Genomic DNA, 20543 nt, shown 5'->3' on the forward strand with positions numbered 1-20543 from the left:
GTGTAAATGTGTGTATGACGAGTAAAGCATGCTGATGCATTGTAGTTCATTGATAAAATGTAATAATGAACTACCCTCACCACTGCTAACCAATACAGATGGGCTTTCCTACTCTCTGACCAATCACCAATGGCGCTTTGTACTGATTAGTGTGACAAGCACTTAGCCAATGATTAGCGTTGCAGCTACTTATGGAGCACGACATCAGTATTTCATGTTTTGCTTTTTTTTCATAAGTTATTACCAAGCCGCAATAAACAAGGGGATCCAGCAAGAATTTACATGAGGAAAGAATTGGGATATGAAGGCGTGTGTGTGACTTTGTATTTTATTTTTTATTTATAACAACAAATAGTACACATGACAGCAAAGAGATAATGCACAGAATAATACAGATCAATATTAGCAACATTGATCACACTCAGACAGGTACAATTATGTGTACATTGGGAAACAATAAATAGTGACCGATGAGAAAATTGGGAATTTGTAATTTAAATAAAGAACTTTTTATACGGTATTTTGTGTGTTTATTTTACTGTATTTTTTATGACACCACAGCCCCTTTCCTCTCCCATATTGCTTCTCCAGGTGTAATGAGGTGCAAGTGTCAGATGCAAGCACCTCTCCATTTCATGAAGTGTGCAATTTGCTCAATTTACAATACACAATCCAATGTAACCTTAACCTGCATGCACTTGGGAAAATACATCCATTGTGATTTTGGTGATTACTATCATACTTTATTATTACTACTTATATAGGCCACTCATGTTAGGATAATATCTGTCAGTTTTCTCCTAATTTCTCTGAACAAGGAGATATAATACTACAGCCCAGCCCAGCCTGATAATATTACAAAATGATAACTATCACAATCTTGTGTCATCTGAATAGCTGTAACATGTTACAAGCACCAAGGGGAAAACACCACTCATTTACTCATGTGCTCATTTACCAGGAATGTCTTCATTACTCCTTCAATTTACAGTAGGTTACAAGAGGTTACAGTTTGCAAATGATCTCTTGTTTTTAGCACACAGATGTTATTGTGTAATATAAAGGCCCATATAACAGTAAAGATGTATGTTGTATTGTTCAATAAGAAACAAGATCCTTTGATAGATATCAGTGACTCGAACATACTGTGAAGCCCTCTTTCACAATAACCAGAGGTGCTCAGTAGGTGGTCAGCTGCTCTTGACTGTTGTGAGTAGAAACCTGTCAGCCAGCAATCCTGGAGTTGCTCTGTGTGCTATTTTTTTTAAGCAGAACTGGTCAGTGTTTTTTTTCTATGAGAAAAGGTGCCAATACTATGACATAATTTACCTGTACTCACATAACTTGCTAATGGTCCTGTAGCCAGGTACATTTCTCCTTGGTGCATTACAGGTACTAGTATTGCCTGGCTGCCAGGGCATGCTTGCACTTCTAGTTCCTTCATGCCCTGGCAGTCATGAGTATGATGGAGCCTGTAATACTACAAGTATCAGCACACTCATCCACTTAAAGGCAAACTTGGCATGCTGGGACTTGTAGAGCACCAGAAAAAAAATCATATTTAACCCGCGCTTGCCAACTCTCCCTGATTGTCAGGGAGACTCCCTGAAATAGTAGTAATCTCCCTGACTCCCTGAAAAGACTAGCAATATCCCTGATAGCACCTTACACCCATTATGAAGCTGATATATATATATATATATATATATATATATATATATATATATAGAATAACAGATAGTAATAAATTGGATACCTGCGCACTGGACACACCATAATTACCTCATTTACCCTATCAACAAGAGAGACCTAGGCAGAGACGAGGGCCAGATTCACAGGAGTCACGTGACTGGTACGACTAGGAAGCAGACGGAGGAAAGAGACGCCGAGGCCAGCAGTGTGACAGGACCCTGGTACGGAGAGACAGACAGCGCAGGGATTATCAGGTAAGTCTCCGAGTGGCAGGGGCACCTGGTGACAGGTTTCTCTAAACCCGAACCAGAGACCTCCCCTCCCCAGACAGTAGCACCTCCACGACCGCCGGGCCCTGGGCACGTCTCTCTGAAAGACGGACTCGAGCACCTGGCAGTCAGGTAAGGCAACACAGTCCGGAGACCCCCGACTCAACCCTGTGCAAGTTCACCTCATCCACCAGCAATACACCGCTCCTGCACCACACTGATCGTCCATCAAACCCATCACCTATCAATATCAGCGGGACGCCGCTGCAACCATTAAATTAGACTTTTTTCCTGGATCTACATCTACCCTAACAAATTATTCCAAGGACATTTGGACACTTCATAACCTGACTACAATTAGTTCAACCATCCGAGGACCAACCAAGGGCAAGTGGCGACTCACTTTAGATACCGATGCACAACCATTCATTTTGATCAGCTACTGCCCCCCCCCCCCTTATTTTCCTTTCTTTATTTGGATATTATATATCTACAGATTTACTGATCGTTCTTTTCATGCTCTTATTGACATTTTTTTTGATTTAAGGAATATTTGTATTTGTGTAATATACATTTTATTTATGATGACATAGTAAAAGATTGAACATAATTATGCTTGTCTTGGTGTATAGCTAGACAGTGTTTGTTGTACATAGGGACTGGAATTTATACACTACACGTACACCATTCACCAAGGGTGAGCACGGTAAAGTACTTCCTGTTCTTTATATATAGAATAACATTGCAATGCCAATTCCGGCAAAACACCACACGGCACTGCTGTTAGTTTTGATGGGTTTTTACTGCAACGTTTCAATGCCAATGTGCCTCGTCCTCGAAACGTTGAAGTAAAAACCCATCAAAACTAACTGCAGTGCCGTGTGGTGTTTTGCCGGAATTGGCATTGCAATGTTATACTACATGATTATTTCCAAAGGCACGCAGGCTACTTAGTTTGTTTACAGGGGAGTGCCGAACCGACTTTCTGTATATATATATATATATATATATATATATATATATATATGTATGTATGTATGTATTAAAAAAACAGAAATATATACATTGGAATTGGATCATTAATATCGTATCCCTGCATTGGTTATAAGGCACAATGATCCCTATGGCTACATGCATTTTCTGAAGATTTCTAATTTTCATTCTTAAATACAGTAACACTAGGACAGTCTCCCTTTCTCACATACTCAATTATTTGATTGCTTACTTATCACTGCAAATCTCTTGTTATTTTCAATATATATAAATGGTACAATAGTCTTCAGATACTACATACGTCCTATCAGCTTTCACTTAGTTAAAATGCTCTCTGCTCACTAAGGAGGAGGCTCTGCAATTTGTTTCATTATAATGTACTAAGGGCCTCATTTAGCAATGTAAGCAATAGCAATCACACTTACGATTTCATATGGAATGCAGCAGCGAAAATATGCTAATGTTTGCCAAAGCACAGCCAGCATAGGGACGCCCACTGCTGCTGTCTCACATCCGTCTAACCTCGCTTTTCTGCATATACATCGGTACCATCAACGCACATCGGCCCATCACACAGCATTTACAGCAGGTCTGACCAGCCGCAGAAATTGCAAGACTCTTCGCACGCAGTGAGTACTCAATCTGCATATGCAATCACAGTGGCTAATTTATGCACGCCTATACAGCGACATTCAAACGGACAGGCACGCCTGCATTTCTCTGACCACTCCCCCGTCACCACTGTCAAACGCTGACAACCTGTCACTCACTTTGCTATGGATTCCTTTATGTGTGTGTAATCACAATGTGCAGTGAGGCTTGTACGCATGCGTAATGGCAAACAATCGCTCGACTGCATCCGTAATTGCTATTGCGTACTTTACTGAATCCGGCCCTAAGACACTGTCTATGGACAAGTTTGCTGGTATAGCTAAATGCTGTTCCATCAATAGCCATCCAGTTTTTAAACCAAATTCACTTTAACTACTGTTCACTTAACAAGTTCTCTCTGTTGCCATAGTGTTATGTATCTCATTGGCAAAACAGTCCATGATATGTTTCATTGTCTAGTTTCAAGTTACAAGGATGAAAGGTAGTTATAGTTCCTTGCTACTGCCTCAAACCTTGATAGAAAAAAAATCAAAAAGAATAATCATTTGTGAGTGGAAAGGCATGGCGAAGGACAGAACATTTTCGGCATGACTCCCTTACCCTACAAATACATTTGCTTGGAGCAAGCCAAAAAACAAATAAGGTCTTGACATTTATTTCTTTTAGCAGTAGTGTTGACAAACACAGATAGCAATCAAGAATAATTCAGAAATATGATTCTCTGAATTTAAGTGTTCCTGAGACATTATAATATACAATTTATACATACAACAGATCAAAATAGTATTTCATTTTTGACAATAACCAAAGAGTTTTAGTATTATACCACTGTTAGATCCTACTGTAATTCAAGAATATTTTCTGATAAAATTTGATAGGTTGAAGAAATTTTTTCCCTTTCATTTAAAAGGGTTTCCCACTTTAAAAAATTTATTTTACCAAGTTACTTTTCCCTATAGTAATAAGTTGGTTCTGTCCCTTCACTGGGTCCCCCAACATTTGGTGTATAGAGCAGCTTCCAAAATTGTACATCTACTTGTAGCCTCTGATGATCACGTTTGGTGTGCTTGACTCTACTGTATGCATAGCAGGGAAATCTGACACATTGAGATCTATTTACTATAAGCCTGTGAAAATGGTAAATTTTTGCAGGATTAAAGTCTCCTGCCTTTTAGCCGCATATTTGCCATGGACGACAGTGGGTACAGTACCTGTACAGAAAACTGCCCTCCTAAGCTATAGCCATGTCAAAACAGCAATAGTAGATGTGCTAAGCAAGAAAAATGCTTTATTATTAATATATATATATATATATATAACTTTAATTTACATTATCTTTTTTTTATATGTCTGACATTGTTTATTTTCTCTCTATTGTTTTCTTGAACTTGCACTGGATGCTGGAAACCTGGCTTCGTTCTAGCGCAGTGTGCATATGTCACACATGTGCAGAAGGTACTCCCAACTGCCTGCCGATGTGGTAAGTATCTGATTACTACAGGCTGCCAGTATTGCTGGTTAGCTGATATAATTATATAATCCAATTATTATACAGTAATGGACCAATGGAAGAACCCCACTAAACTTCTAGGAAAGGGAGAACATTTTGTGAAATTGAAACCGCTTTAGTTTGAGCCCAATATGATATTGTGAGGAAAAGTCTCATTTGTAAAGCATTTTAGAGTCAGATTACTGTAAAACGTTCTCCTCTATTATCATGTTGGCAATTTCTCTCAAGGCTTGAGAAAAATAGTAAAAATTAATATTGCCCAGCAGGTGGGCAAAGGTACCTCTTCCTTCCACCCATTATTAGTTGGTTCATATAATATTACAGGTATGGCTGTATAACGGACACCAGTATTCTATACAGAAAATAATCTAAGTCTGTAGATCAGTTTGTACTGAGATCGGTCACCTGCATTTGTGTTAACTGACCCCAGCATCAGCTATTTTTTAGAGCCATCAAAATGAGTATCCTGGTTAAGAGCACAACTTTCCATCTGCCCTTATTTTGGACTTTAAATATTCAGTCCCTCCTTCCCTCCAATGTATTCTATTTTGTAATTCTTATCGATCTTTATCATTAAACTTTAGTACAGTATGATTTTGATGATCTAAATTAGAAATCTTGCATATCCTTAAAAGTACATGTTTCATCTTTATATATGAAGTTCGATAAATACAGCAAATGGTGCAATATTATTGAGAGCTCTACTGTCATTTAATGGCAAAACAGCCAGCTACTCGTTATATTAATTCAAAGTTCTCCACAGTGTCGTTTCGGTCTCAGTGAGATACAAAACATTGCTTTTCACTTGTTTCTATGTACTTCTATCATTAAATATTTCAAGTTTTTGCTACAAGTTTGGAGAGTTTACCCCTTATTAGAGAATGAGATGTGTTCCATTTGGAGCTGCACCCAAAGATGATTAATGTACTGTAAATAATTTGCCAGATGCATATTAATATACTGTATATTGTAATAGCATAATAAAAATCTTCCTGCACATAACATTTCACCTTTTGTTTGCAGAATAATACAGAATATTCTGGTGTGGTTAAAAATGAAACATAATAAAACCACCTTTCCCAATGTAGTGGATAATTGCAGGATAATTCTAAAGTTACCAGGTAAAACACCACACAGTACAACAATACTGCAATAAAGATACACGCTGCGGGCACCTAATCATGGGTATAACTCGGAAAACCAATTCATAAACCAAAGAACACAGAAGGCAGAACATGTATACAAACTGAATAACACCATAGCTCATTTACACCTCTCAGAATTTAATGCACTTTTCACACATTATAAAGCATGAAATGTGCATTATGATGCTGAACTGAAGATGCAATTACAAATAAACAACAACAATAATAATAATAATTATGAATATGTTAAATGAAAGCTTATGGTGCCATAAAACTATTAGAATGAAGCATGCCCTATTTCTCATGTGTGAACATGCACTAACAGTACAATATGTTGTATTGGTAGTGGCACAACACAGCATATGAAAGGCTCATGGATGATGAATCCGTCTTTATGCATTTCTAACCATTTTTCCTAGCACATATGTGTGAATGTGAGTAACACTGAGCCAGGGCAGCATTCTCTGACTGGTTGTAACTTGTATCCAGGGAGCAAATGTGACCAAAAATAATAAATAATCTTTTTCGATACTGGGGCAAATTTATTTGCAGGCATTGGACACAGTCCTTTATTGGAACTGAGGCACCTTTGTTGGCACTATGGCACATTTATTTGCAAGCACTGGGCACAGTATTTTCCTGGCACTATTATTTTATTATTATTATTATTATTATTATTATTATTATTATTATTATTATTATTATTATTATGTGTTGCCACTTTGGGCCACAGGTCTTTATTGACCCTAGGGGATTGTTCTTTACCTGCACTGACAGTGCTAAGTGTTCTCTCGTGGCATTGGAGCACATTTATTTACTTGCACTCCGCACATTTTGTTTATACAGCCATTTAAATATGTTCTTATACCAGCAATAGGGCACATTTATTTTACTGACACTAGAGATCACTGTAAAGTGTAAACTGACACCGTGGGAAAACGCTATATGCTGTAATAGGGCATACTCTATAGCGGCATGAGGACTGCATTTTTAACTGAGTGTTATAAGACTATACTGTATAATGGGCATTGTAAATCATTATTTTACCACTCCCGTTACCAAACTCCACACACATACAGTTATATTTATGGAACATTTATCATTGCCCTGTGTGCATGGTATACTGTAACCTGGCCTAAGAAAGTCCAGCTTTTTTGTGGCAATGTGTTTCTCCTACCAAACATGGTGTTGCTGTTTGGCAAAAAAAAAGACTAGCATGTTGAACAAATAACTATCTGTCATATAGAGGTGTATTTCATTCCACAATCTTCCTGTGTGTGACAGGCGTCTCATTGCCCTGTGCTGTTGGGGGATGCTGCTCCATCCACTAACATCCTCATCACTGCCACCGTCACATACAACCCTATCTGTGAGTCACTATCATAACCACACAAGCATACAAGACAATGGGCATATTTATTAAAGTACATTTCCTTGTAAAATATCCCCCTAAAATGGATGTTTTTGGGGGTAACTGACAATATTAAGTAGGGGTGAGCGGGTTCGGATTTCTGAAATCCGAACCCCCCCGAGCCCCCCCGATCCGAGTCCGATCCGAGTCAGGCTCGACTTTTCCCGCCTGACTCGGATCTGACATCGAGGCAAAACGTCATCATCCCGCCTTCCGAGTCTCGCGGGTTTTGGATCCTATATAAGGTACCCGCGTCGGCGCCATTTTCTCACTCGGCTGTGGACAGTGAAGAGGGAGGGTGGGAGTTAGTGCTGTGTAGTGTAGTGTAGTGTAGTGCTGCTGTTGTCCACTACTTCAAAGTCCATAGGGGCTGGCTGTGTTGTGCTGTGCTGCTGTTGTTAATAGGGGCTGTGTCCACTACTTCAAAGTCCATAGGGGCTGGCTGGACTGTGTTGTGCAGTCAGTTCCAAAGTCCTGTGCAGTGTCCCAGTCCTAAAGGGGTGCTGTAGTGTTGTCCAGGGGGTGCTCTGTCCATCAGGGGTGCTCCCCCCAAGTGCTAAAAAAATAATATATTTTCTGTGTTTGTGAATTGTGTGCGCAGTAGCCGCACGTGCATCAACAAAGTAGTGCCAAGCGTGCGCCTGTGTCATAAGTAAAGGGCCGGCTGGCTTGACCGTTAAGGGTGCTGTAACCCCCGAAAGTACACTCCAGTCCAAACCAAAAAAAAAATTATTTTCTGTGTTTGTGAATTGTGTGCGCAGTAGCCGCACGTGCATCAACAAAGTAGTGCCAAGCGTGCGCCTGTGTCATAAGTAAAGGGCCGGCTGGCTTGACCGTTAAGGGTGCTGTAACCCCCGAAAGTACACTCCAGTCCAAACCTAAAAAAAAATTATTTTCTGTGTTTGTGAATTGTGTGCGCAGTAGCCGCACGTGCATCAACAAAGTAGTGCCAAGCGTGCGCCTGTGTCATAAGTAAAGGGCCGGCTGGCTTGACCGTTAAAGGGTGCTGTAACCCCCGAAAGTACACTCCAGTCCAAACCAAAAAAAAATTATTTTCTGTGTTTGTTAATTGTGTGCGCAGTAGCCGCACGTGCATCAACAAAGTAGTGCCAAGCGTGCGCCTGTGTCATAAGTAAAGGGCCGGCTGGCTTGACCGTTAAGGGTGCTGTAACCCCCGAAAGTACACTCCAGTCCAAACCTAAAAAAAAATTATTTTCTGTGTTTGTGAATTGTGTGCGCAGTAGCCGCACGTGCATCAACAAAGTAGTGCCAAGAGTGCCCCTGTGTCATAAGTAAAGGGCCGGCTGGCTTGACCGTTAAAGGGTGCTGTAACCCCCGAAAGTACACTCCAGTCCAAACCAAAAAAAAATTATTTTCTGTGTTTGTGAATTGTGTGCGCAGTAGCCGCACGTGCATCAACAAAGTAGTGCCAAGCGTGCGCCTGTGTCATAAGTAAAGGGCCGGCTGGCTTGACTGTTAAGGGTGCTGTAACCCCCGAAAGTACACTCCAGTCCAAACCAAAAAAAAAATTATTTTCTGTGTTTGTGAATTGTGTGCGCAGTAGCCGCACGTGCATCAACAAAGTAGTGCCAAGCGTGCGCCTGTGTCATAAGTAAAGGGCCGGCTGGCTTGACCGTTAAGGGTGCTGTAACCCCCGAAAGTACACTCCAGTCCAAACCAAAAAAAAAATTCTTTTCTGTGTTTGTGAATTGTGTGCGCAGTAGCCGCACGTGCATCAACAAAGTAGTGCCAAGCGTGCGCCTGTGTCATAAGTAAAGGGCCGGCTGGCTTGACCGTTAAAGGGTGCTGTAACCCCCGAAAGTACACTCCAGTCCAAACCAAAAAAAAATTATTTTCTGTGTTTGTGAATTGTGTGCGCAGTAGCCGCACGTGCATCAACAAAGTAGTGCCAAGCGTGCACCTGTGTCATAAGTAAAGGGCCGGCTGGCTTGACCGTTAAGGGTGCTGTAACCCCCGAAAGTACACTCCAGTCCAAACCAAAAAAAAAATTATTTTCTGTGTTTGTGAATTGTGTGCACTGTGGCTGCACGTGCATCAACAAAGGAGCAGCGCCAAGCGTGCGCCTGTGTCCCATAAGTAAAGAGCCGGCTGGCTCATTTCTTAAAGGGTGGTGTAACCCACAAAGTGCACTACTCTCCAGCAAAAATAAAATAATATTTTCTGTGTTTGTGTGCGCTTTAGCCGCACGTATATATATCAATATAACATAAATGGAGGACCAAACTTTCTCCGATAAAAATAAAATAGGGAAAGATCAAGAACCACTTCCTCCTAGTGCTGTTGCTGCTGCTGGGAGTTGTTCATCATCCCAGAGAGGAAGTAGGAACATCACTACTTTTACTAAACAATTGACCCTCCAACAGTCCCTAGCGATGAGGATGAAGTACGACAGCAGTCATCCTGAAGCAAAACGTATAACTGAGGCCTTGACTGCTATGTTGGTGTTAGACGTGCGTCCGGTATCCGACATTAGTGCAGTGGGATTTAGACAATTGATGGAGGTAGTGTGTCCTCGGTTCCAAATCCCGTCTAGATTCCACCTGCAGCCTCAAAGCAGCAGCGACAAGCGTGCGTCTGTCTGTTAAAGGGTGGTGACACCCTCAAAGTGTGCTACACAAACAATTAAAATATTGTTCTTTTTTTTTCTGTCTTTGTGAATTGTGTGGGCTGTAGCCGCACCTGCATCCTTAAAGCAGCAGCGACAAGCGTGCGTCTGTCTGTTAAAGGGTGGTGACACCCTCAAAGTGTGCTACACAAACAATTAAAATATTGTTCTTTTTTTTTCTGTCTTTGTGAATTGTGTGGGCTGTAGCCGCACCTGCATCCTTAAAGCAGCAGCGACAAGCGTGCGTCTGTCTGTTAAAGGGTGGTGACACCCTCAAAGTGTGCTACACAAACAATTAAAATATTGTTCTTTTTTTTTCTGTCTTTGTGAATTGTGTGGGCTGTAGCCGCACCTGCATCCTTAAAGCAGCAGCGACAAGCGTGCGTCTGTCTGTTAAAGGGTGGTGACACCCTCAAAGTGTGCTACACAAACAATTAAAATATTGTTCTTTTTTTTTCTGTCTTTGTGAATTGTGTGGGCTGTAGCCGCACCTGCATCCTTAAAGCAGCAGCGACAAGCGTGCGTCTGTCTGTTAAAGGGTGGTGACACCCTCAAAGTGTGCTACACAAACAATTAAAATATTGTTCTTTTTTTTTCTGTCTTTGTGAATTGTGTGGGCTGTAGCCGCACCTGCATCCTTAAAGCAGCAGCGACAAGCGTGCGTCTGTCTGTTAAAGGGTGGTGACACCCTCAAAGTGTGCTACACAAACAATTAAAATATTGTTCTTTTTTTTTTGGTCTTTGTGAAATGTGTGGGCTGTAGCCGCACCTGCATCCTTAAAGCAGCAGCGACAAGCGTGCGTCTGTCTGTTAAAGGGTGGTGTAACTCTCAAAGTGTTCCAAAAAATAAAAAACTATTTTTTTAATGTGTTTGTGACTTGTGTGCGATGTAGCCACACTTGCATCCTCAAAGCAGCAGCGACAAGCGTGCGTCTGTCTGTTAAAGGGTGGTGACACCCTCAAAGTGTGCTACACAAACAATTAAAATATTGTTCTTTTTTTTTCTGTCTATGTGAATTGTGTGGGCTGTAGCCGCACCTGCATCCTTAAAGCAGCAGCGACAAGCGTGCATCTGTCTGTTAAAGGGTGGTGACACCTCAAAGTGTTCTACACAAACAATTAAAATATTGTTCTTTTTTTTTTGGTCTTTGTGAAATGTGTGGGCTGTAGCCGCACCCGCATCCTTAAAGCAGCAGCGACAAGCGTGCGTCTGTCTGTTAAAGGGTGGTGACACCTCAAAGTGTTCTACACAAACAATTAAAATATTCTTCTTCTTTTTTCTGTCTTTGTGAATTGTGTGGGCTGTAGCCGCACTTGAATCCTCAAAGCAGCAGCGACAAGCGTGCGTCTGTCTGTTAAAGGATTACATCGGTGACAGCATCCAAGTAGGCATGTCAGACAGTCCGTACCTGTACTGGCAGGAAAAAGAAGCAATTTGGTGGTCCCTGTACAAACTGGCTCTATTTTACCTGAGTTGCCCCCCCTCCAGTGTGTACTCCGAAAGAGTGTTTAGTGCAGCCGGGAACCTTGTCAGCGAAAGGCGTAGGAGGTTGCTTCCACAAAATGTGGAGAAGATGATGTTCATAAAATGAATTATCAACTCTTCCAGGGAGACCAGCCTCCAGAACGTACAGAGGGACCTGTGGTTCCAGCAGGGACGAATTAATACTCTGTGAGGATGAGGATGTACACACTGAAGAGGGTGAGGAATCGGTGGATGAGGAGGATGAGGATGACATCTTGCCTCCGTAGAGCCAGTTTGTGCAGGGACAGATAAATTGCCAGCTTGTTTTGTGGGGGCCCAAACGAACCAATCATTTCAGCCACAGTTGTGTGGCAGACCCTGGCGCTGAAATGATTGGTTTGTTAAAGTGTGCATGTCCTGTTTATACAACATAAGGGTGGGTGGGAGGGCCCAAGGACAATTCCATCTTGCACCTCTTTTTTTTCTTTGCATTATGTACAGTTTGGGGCCTAGTTTTTCAATGCCATCCTGTCTGCCACTGCAGTTTCACGCCTAGATGGGTCACGTGTTTGTGCCGCCCACTTGTGTCGCTTAGCATAGTCATCCAGCTACCTCGGTGCAACCTTTTGGACATAAAAACACTATTGTGAGGTGTGAGGTATTCAGAATAGACTGGAAATGAGTGGAAATTAAGGTTATTGAGGTTAATAATAGCATAGGAGCAGAAAAACCTACAAATTCTGTGATTTTAGCTGTTTTTATGCTTTTTTTCAAAAAAATACAGATCCAAAACACAAAACCCAGAACCCAAAACACGCAAGGGTGGTTTTGGCAAAACCAATCCAGATCCAAAACACGAAGAAAGATCCAGATCCAAAACCAAAACACAAAACACGAAAAGTGGCCGGTGCACACCCCTAATATTAAGTATCCTCAAGATGTAAGAAAGAGGGGCCGCAGCATATATCTCCAATATCGGCCACAGTCCCTCCATTTCCAACAGTAACAGCAGCTCCCATATTTTCTATGAGGGCTGCTGCGATGCCTGATTTACCAAGCTTCAGATGGCGTTAGCCTATGGGCTCCCTTTCACTGTTTTCTCCCTGGTTGTTCTGACTTGAGCAACCTGTTATTCCATTCCGCTCTTCCCTACAATATGTAACTCTAAGACACAGTTATTAAAACTCATAACCTATAGCAACCAACCATGTATATTAATTTTTCGAAACTTTACTACATAACTTACTATACATAATTTTATTTGTATTAATTTTTCATAGGTGTCCAGAGTGGCACCTGCTATGGACTCAAATTTCACATTCAGTCCATATCTGACATTGACCCATAGTTAAATAATTAAATATTGCAAATAAACATATATATTAATTTATAACCATACACAGAGTTGATTCAACCCTACATACTGTACCTTGACTGCAGCTTTTTCCAGTGAATCCAGGAAAACATTTGCATTTGTTTGGTCCAACACATTCGCCATGCTTACAGCCCTCTTCACATACAGCTAAGAAATGAGACACAATAAATCAATAAATAATAATTATAATTTAATTGTCTCCCTATGCAGCCTAAAATAATTGTCATTATTTCCCTTATGATCAAATTACCCCAGGGACTCTAGACTAAAACAAGTGTAACACAGAAAGGAATCAAGCACAGAATAAATGCAAATTATAATTTAAAATATAAATCATGCTTCGGAGTTGAATATATAGCATCCTAATAGAATAAAGTAGATCCACTCTCTACCTGTATAAATAATGATATTTTAATGTTCAAAAATTAAATTGAACTTAATGTAAGCATTTTATTGCAATAAGATGATCAGTTTTTAACATAAAATAATGATACTGCATTTAAATGTAAGAATAATACCACAAGGGTTGCTCTGGAAAGTTTAATAGCTATTTCAGTCTTCAGTCTCAGGGCCTGATTCAGAGCTGAACGCTCTGACCAGAGCGCTCGCTCTGAATCAGGGCCCTCCTACCTGTTTTTGGAGCGTCCTCATGGACGCTCGCATAGCTGTGGGTTACCACCCACAGCTTATGCGAGCGTTCATGATGATGGTCGTGATGGTCAAAGACCATCGCGACCATCGGGCTTGTGACGAGACCCTGCGGTAGGGTCTCGCTGCCGCAAACCCAGGAGTGATTTTGGCTCTATCAGAGCCAAAGTCACTCCCACTGACATCATAACTGATGTCAGTGGGGCCGGACTCAGATGGTAGGCGTTCCCATGGGAACGCCTCCGTCTGGCCACCATGCCCCCGGCACGCCCACCAAAGGGGGCGTGCTGTCAGTCACCATCGACAGCACACCCCCTTTGGTGCGAGACCCCGAGCGACATATTTCTCGTCACTCGCCGGGTCTCGCGCATGCGTACGACGGAGCTCCCTCCGTCGTGCGCATGCGCCAAACATCGACCCGCTTGCGAGCGAACTTCCCTCGCGAGCGGGTCTGAATGACCCCCTCAGTAACTAGTCAATGATCTATTTATGAAATTGTCAAAATGAAGTTCTATGGTCATCAAAACAGCTTTCTGTCAAATTAAAGTAACTTTTATTTTAGTTACAGCACTATTCACTTTTTTACATATAGTCCCATTATTTAATAAGTGGCGGACTGTCAGAGACCCACCCGGATGGACCTCAATTATCATGAACACGAGCCCTCACTGAGCGCTGACTATAGATGCTATGGATGTTACTTTAATACTTCAGAGCTCAATCTCTCAGTCACCTATCACTCTGGTACAGTTTAGCTAAAATATTCCACAACAATATTTTGCATGCACTTTCTTTCTTCGGCTGCCAAAAGTGCCAGTAAAACAGGTCAGAGGAAACCTAATGCACACATTTGCGGCCTGATTCAGAGATGAATACAGATTGCATAGCCACTGTGTACAGAGACGAGCGAAAATATGCTAAGGACGCAAGAGGCATCTTGTGTATATAGACACCTCATGCCGGCTTCACTGATCTCAAAGACGCAACATCGGATCATGTGCGTGAACATCGGTCATCTGTATAACCCCTCAGGTTACTCCAGGTGGGAGGGAAATTCATTCTGCTGAAGTCAATGAAGCTGCGTTCAGAAACCGTGGCAGACATGCCCACGTTTTCTGGGACGCTACCCATCGCCACCCACAAACGCCAGCAGCATGTCAATCATGCAGCGGCTTTTGGAGCACTGCCATCAACATTGCATCCCCAGATTTGCACGTGCGCAGGGCAGAGGGGAGCTTCTGTGCATGCGCTGATCTAAAAACATTGGAGATGCGCGTAAACTTCAGGGGTTTTAAGTATATCTCTGGACCAGGCCCTTAGTACGCTCTGGACCTCATTCAGAGTCGGTCGTTGCGGCCGCTTGCTCGTACGCCACCGATGTTCGCTAAACTGCGCATGCGTAAAATTCGCAATGCGCGTGCGCAAACTAGCTATTACGATCAGAAATTGCTCTCTCCTTGAACACAGCCAGGTCGGTAGTTTGAGTGACAGGATGAGGCATTTGTGGGTGGTCACAGGGGAAGGTGCTTGTGAACGGGGGAGTGGAGATCCGAACGCAGGCGTGCCTGACGATGCAAACGGCGTTTTATGGGAGTGCATAATTAACTAAGTAGTGTCATGGCACATGTGACATGGGAGGTTTTTACACTGACTTGGTTTTTACGCCTGCTCCGATGTTCCCGATGGTCTCGATTAATCCTTATATTCCCGGAGATGACGTGTATTGCGAACGAGAAGGGGGCGTATTTTTAGTCTTACGGCCGCATCCTCCCCTTGCTCGCTCAGCTAACGATCCCATCTTAACGACGCAACTTGTGAGCGCTTCATTTGCATATCCGGACCCTTTTACCTTACGATCAAGCGACCGCAACGACCGACTCTGAATGAGGTCCTCTATGCTTCCTGGTGTTAAAGGGTTAACAATTCTCTGACGAGCACTTAAAGGGTTAAATACTTTTGCAGTCTACAATACAACAGTTAGCCAGGTCTAGCTATCATTCAGAACTCCTGCGTTCATTTATAACAATCAAAAGCAAACATATTATATTTTAGACTTTGACCTATTTAAAAAAAGATACAGGGCTTCATTCAGAGGCGGCTGTACGGTATACGACCGAACGGCCGCCTCGATGTTTGTCCAGAGCGAATGCGCACGAGGGAGCCGGCTCCTTCGTGCGCTTGCGTGAGACCCGCTACGACCGACAGCGCCGGTCGTAGCGGGTCTCTTTCCAAAGGGGGCGAGCTGACGATGTTGACTGTCAGCTCGCCCCGTTTGGAAGGCGGGCCGGGGGGGTGGCAGGGGAGGCCCCACTGACATCACTAGTGATGTCAGTGGAGAGCTTCCGGCTCTGACAGAGCCAGAAGCTCCCTGGGGCTTACGACAAGTGAGACCCTACCCTAGGGTCTCGTCGTAAGCCCCGATGGTCGCGATGGTCTATGACCATCGCGACCATCACCCTAGCGGTTGTTAGAGCTGTGGGTGTAAACCCACAGCCTAATGACCAAAAGAGAGGCGGCCGGTCAGGATGTAAGCGGCCGCCCACTTTCTGAGCGACCGCTTGCATCCTCCGACCGCCTCTGAATGAGGGCCACAGTGCTTACAGAAATGACAATTACAGAAATGACAATTACATGAATGGCAAAGAATATTTGCAAATTAAATCAAACTAAAAATTTATACAATTCAGAAAATAAAGTGTATTGCTGCTGCTGGGGTGGCTAGGAAATAGGACAGGCTTTCAATTAATTAGGCCCCTTAATATCTCACAATTTCTAAACTGTTACACACTTGGTAACACCTCTGAGTGTTGTCATGTACAGCACTCCTCGTCCTTTGTTAAATTCTTATTTATTTATTTTCTTAATTTATCATATTACATATTGATTCACCTGAACTTTACAGAAACAAGCACAATAATTAATGGATGCCCACAGGACTCACGCTCATTAGCATAAACAGTTGAATATCGCCCATCGGGTGCCCATTACTTAAAGGCATAATAAAACAATTGAATTTTCTTCCTCTAACATTTTATCTGATTAAAAGTTATTGTTTAAAATATCAGATTTGTATGTATTTGCCTTAAATGTACATTGATGTACAGACAGGGTTGAACTGGCCCACAGGGGTACAGGGGAAGTCCCTGGTGGGCCCCACTGCCTGAGGTCCCACTCCCTACTTTGTCTGTCTCTGGTTCCAGACCTCAAATCATACATTGTTACTCTATTAGATGATCAGTGACCTGGTGGAGTAATACTACTGATCAACATGGGTGCTTGGTTCCTTTCTATAGAAACTACAACAAGATTTGCCTATTGGTTAACCAAGAGCCTCTGGTGGCTGACGACACCCCTTAAGCATGGGCCCCTACCACTGCATTCCCCCGGTGGGCCCTTCATGACCAGTCTGACACCGTGTACAGATGTGATTTTTTACCTTCAAATGTATCTATTTCTATATTCTGTGTGTAACTAAGGGTCCACCAACCTCCCCAGTCTCTCCCACACCCAAAACCACCATCCCCTTGTGCCCGGGACTGTACAGGAGAAGCACTGTGACTACTCCATCAAGCTATTTGGCCCCCTCATCTTTGTCTGCCTCTTTCCTTTTTCTCAGACCTCACCTCATCCCCCCCCACCGCATTACACCCAACACGGGCGCACCTTCAAATCCCCCCCCCTTCCCCACCAAGCTACCACGCAGGACCCAGTACTCCTGTCAGAAGGAAAGTGTAGGACCCCAACCACATATTAGGTACGTCATATACCCCCACACCACACCCCATCTGCCCATACAGTAGAGCGCAGTTCGACCCTACCGTTACCACTGCGGGTGTATCTACATGCAAAATGATACATTACAGTGTCAGCAGCTGTGGCACTATAACCCAATTCACAGATTCGGTTTGTGAATAAGACGCATTTGAAGGTAAAAAGACCAACAGTGTTCTATCATTAAAGAGTGATACAAGGATATGTTTTTTATAAAGGTACTTTCTTAAACAAATCTTTCTTTATTGATTTTTTAAATATTTTACAAATAAATCTATTTCTACAGAAACAAACGGAAAGTACAGTTCCTAATCTGATATACAGTCACCTTTAACGCATATACTATAATAATAAAAAAACTGTGCCTTGCTTAGCATTCTGTTACATTAACCATTGTGTCACTTACCGTTTTGCTCTAATACATAAGTATGTTCACCAATGCTACACACTATGTAGCACACTGTGTATATGTGATGCTTACACGCTATTACAATATATTACAGGTTGAGTCTCCCATATCCAAAATGCTTGGGACCAGGGGTATTTTGGATATTCTGTATTTTGGAATATTTGCATATCATAATGAGCTATCTTGGGAATGTGACAGAACCATAGAATGCTTTTATGTTTTATATACACCTTATATACACAGCCTACAGGTAATTTTATACAATATTTTTAATACTTTTGTGCATCAAAAAAAAGTTTATGTACATACATGAAATGCAATTATATTTCATATACACCTTATACACACAGCCTGAAGGTTATTTCATACTATATTTTTAATAATGTTGTGTCTTAAACAAATTTTTTGTACATTGAACCATCAGAAAGCAAAGTTTCCACTATCTCAGTCATGCTAAAAAAAATTCCGTATTTTGGAACATTTGGATATGGGAGACTCAACCTGTACACAGTTATTTCCCTACAAACTAGAATGGAAGCAAAGCAATATAATAACGTGTGACCTGGACGGTCGGAGCCATGACCTAGACTGTTTTCATTTTTTTTGGAGGTTTTAAATTACAATATATTGGGTTACTCGGTACATCAGTGTCCACTATACCGGTACATCATCCTCTTCCCATAAGACATTTATCTCCCAGTGAACATCGTCCACATTAAGATATGTGATCTATTTAGAAGTCCAAGTTTCCTCATTGCGTAAGTGAAATAGAAAAGGATATCTTGTTACTGTTAACAAAGTAGATATGTAACTAATTTATAATAACAATGCTGACAATCTGACAATGGTAACATTATGCCCATGTACACATTCTTTTGTCGATATTCTGAGTGTCAACAAGATGACTACACACCCTTTTCTGATAAATACTTATGTAGCCAGGTGATATTCACTTATGTACCCAGGTGCTATGTTTGGAGGGAATCGGTATGATATCCCGGCTGCCGCATGGCCGTGAGCTCAAATCCTGGCAGCGGCAGCCCGACAAAACAGCAGAGCCCGGCAGCGGAAGCCCGACAGCACTGGAAATCCCGATCGTGGTAAGGTAAGTATCAACTAATCTAACCTAACCCCCCTAACCCTCCTTAGGGGTGCCTAACCCTAACCTCCCCACTCTAAGTGCCTAACCCTCCCCCTCCCCGCTGCCTAAACCTAAGTCCCCCGGGGGGTGCCTAACCCTAAGTCCCCCCGGGGGTGCCTAACCCTAACCCTCCCTCCCCCTAGCCTAACCCTAACCCTCCCGTGGGGGTGCCTAACCCTAAGTTCCCCCCTGGTGCCCTAAACCTAACCCTCCCCTTCCCCCGCGGCTGTCCGCTCGCGGCATCCCTTCGATCGGGATGCAGGGTGCCTGTCTCTCGGCGTCGGGGAAATGACAGGCGTCTAGATCTAGATGCCGGTCATTTATCCCACGCCGGGATAAAGCAGTCGGGAAGCTGGCTGTCGGGATTCCAGCAGCCGGCTTCCCGATTGTATACCGTTTGGAGAGGTCACCTAGGCCTGGATATAGAGCAGCAGACCCACAACATCTGCATAAATAAAAATATCTGGGGATCTATATTAGTAATTATTAACTCTCTTTTGGGCATTGTCTGCAATAGGAACTGTATACATCAAAGAAGTCACATGTTTAGGGTATGGTCATTTGTGTTAAGCAAAGTTAAATGTTTTTCAGAGAAGACAAATGGTAATAAAAACAATTACCAGCACTGCAGAGCCAACAACTGTTTTATTTTATGCCACACTAATGCTACTTGATACAAATACTGGATTATTTATCCTAGTCTTACATCTGGCCAAACTGCCACTAAAAACAGTTTATTTCACTCTGACCAATCTTCCAAAGTATACTAATATACCTTCTCTGGTTTAGTTTATTCAAATTATTGACCCAATTCAATCAAACCTGATCTTCCCAAATCTGTAGAAGTGTATTTTTACTACTAGCATAATGTATATTGCCTGATTGCAACAAATTGTAGTTTAACTGTTCTCAAACTAAGTAATATGACTCCAGCCAATTCATTATACACCGTTTATTGAACCCAAACTAAGACCTCTTATGTGGGGTTCACTGGGCCGAAGGATTGGCCGTCCAAACTACCGGACTACCAATCCAACAATTAGTATGGTTTATGCACAAACGATCTTCTGCTTACACACTTCCAATCATCCGCCCGATATGTTGGCCCAGCAGACCCCATTTGAAAATGCCCACCCAGTTGTGACATCATATTCAATGGATTCTGTGCCCGATATATCGTTTGGTCATTTGATCATGTGTACACACTGAATGATGCGAACAATATATCTGCATGATATATCGCATCTGCCATGCAACACGGCAACTGAAATATGTCTGTGAACAACATCATTATGCAACCATAATTTCCCATGATCACCATGGCTTGTGTGTTCTTGCAGTTAGTGAAAAACACCACTATGACAAAAATCTGTCAGAAAAGGAAAGTTGAGCAAGGATAAGATTAATTTTACAATAATGAGGCACTCAAACAAAAAAAAGGAAAAAGGAAAGTCATTGTCACACCTTGTGTGAAGA

At 42.3% G+C, this 20543-nt stretch overlaps 1 protein-coding gene across 1 annotated transcript in view; it reads right to left on the reverse strand.

Annotated features, from left to right (window-relative positions):
• Positions 1–20543, reverse strand: part of EGFL6 (EGF like domain multiple 6) — a 186845-nt gene that overhangs the window by 117413 nt on the left and 48889 nt on the right. The window contains exon 3 of the mRNA XM_088481197.1: positions 13153–13245. Coding sequence (XP_088337323.1) covers positions 13153–13245 — 93 coding nt within the window. The remainder of the gene's footprint in view (positions 1–13152; positions 13246–20543) is intronic.

The sequence above is a fragment of the Taudactylus pleione genome, unplaced genomic scaffold (assembly GCF_031769625.1).
Source record: "Taudactylus pleione unplaced genomic scaffold, aTauple2 ptg000265l, whole genome shotgun sequence".
In the NCBI taxonomy this organism is placed as follows: domain Eukaryota; kingdom Metazoa; phylum Chordata; class Amphibia; order Anura; family Myobatrachidae; genus Taudactylus; species Taudactylus pleione.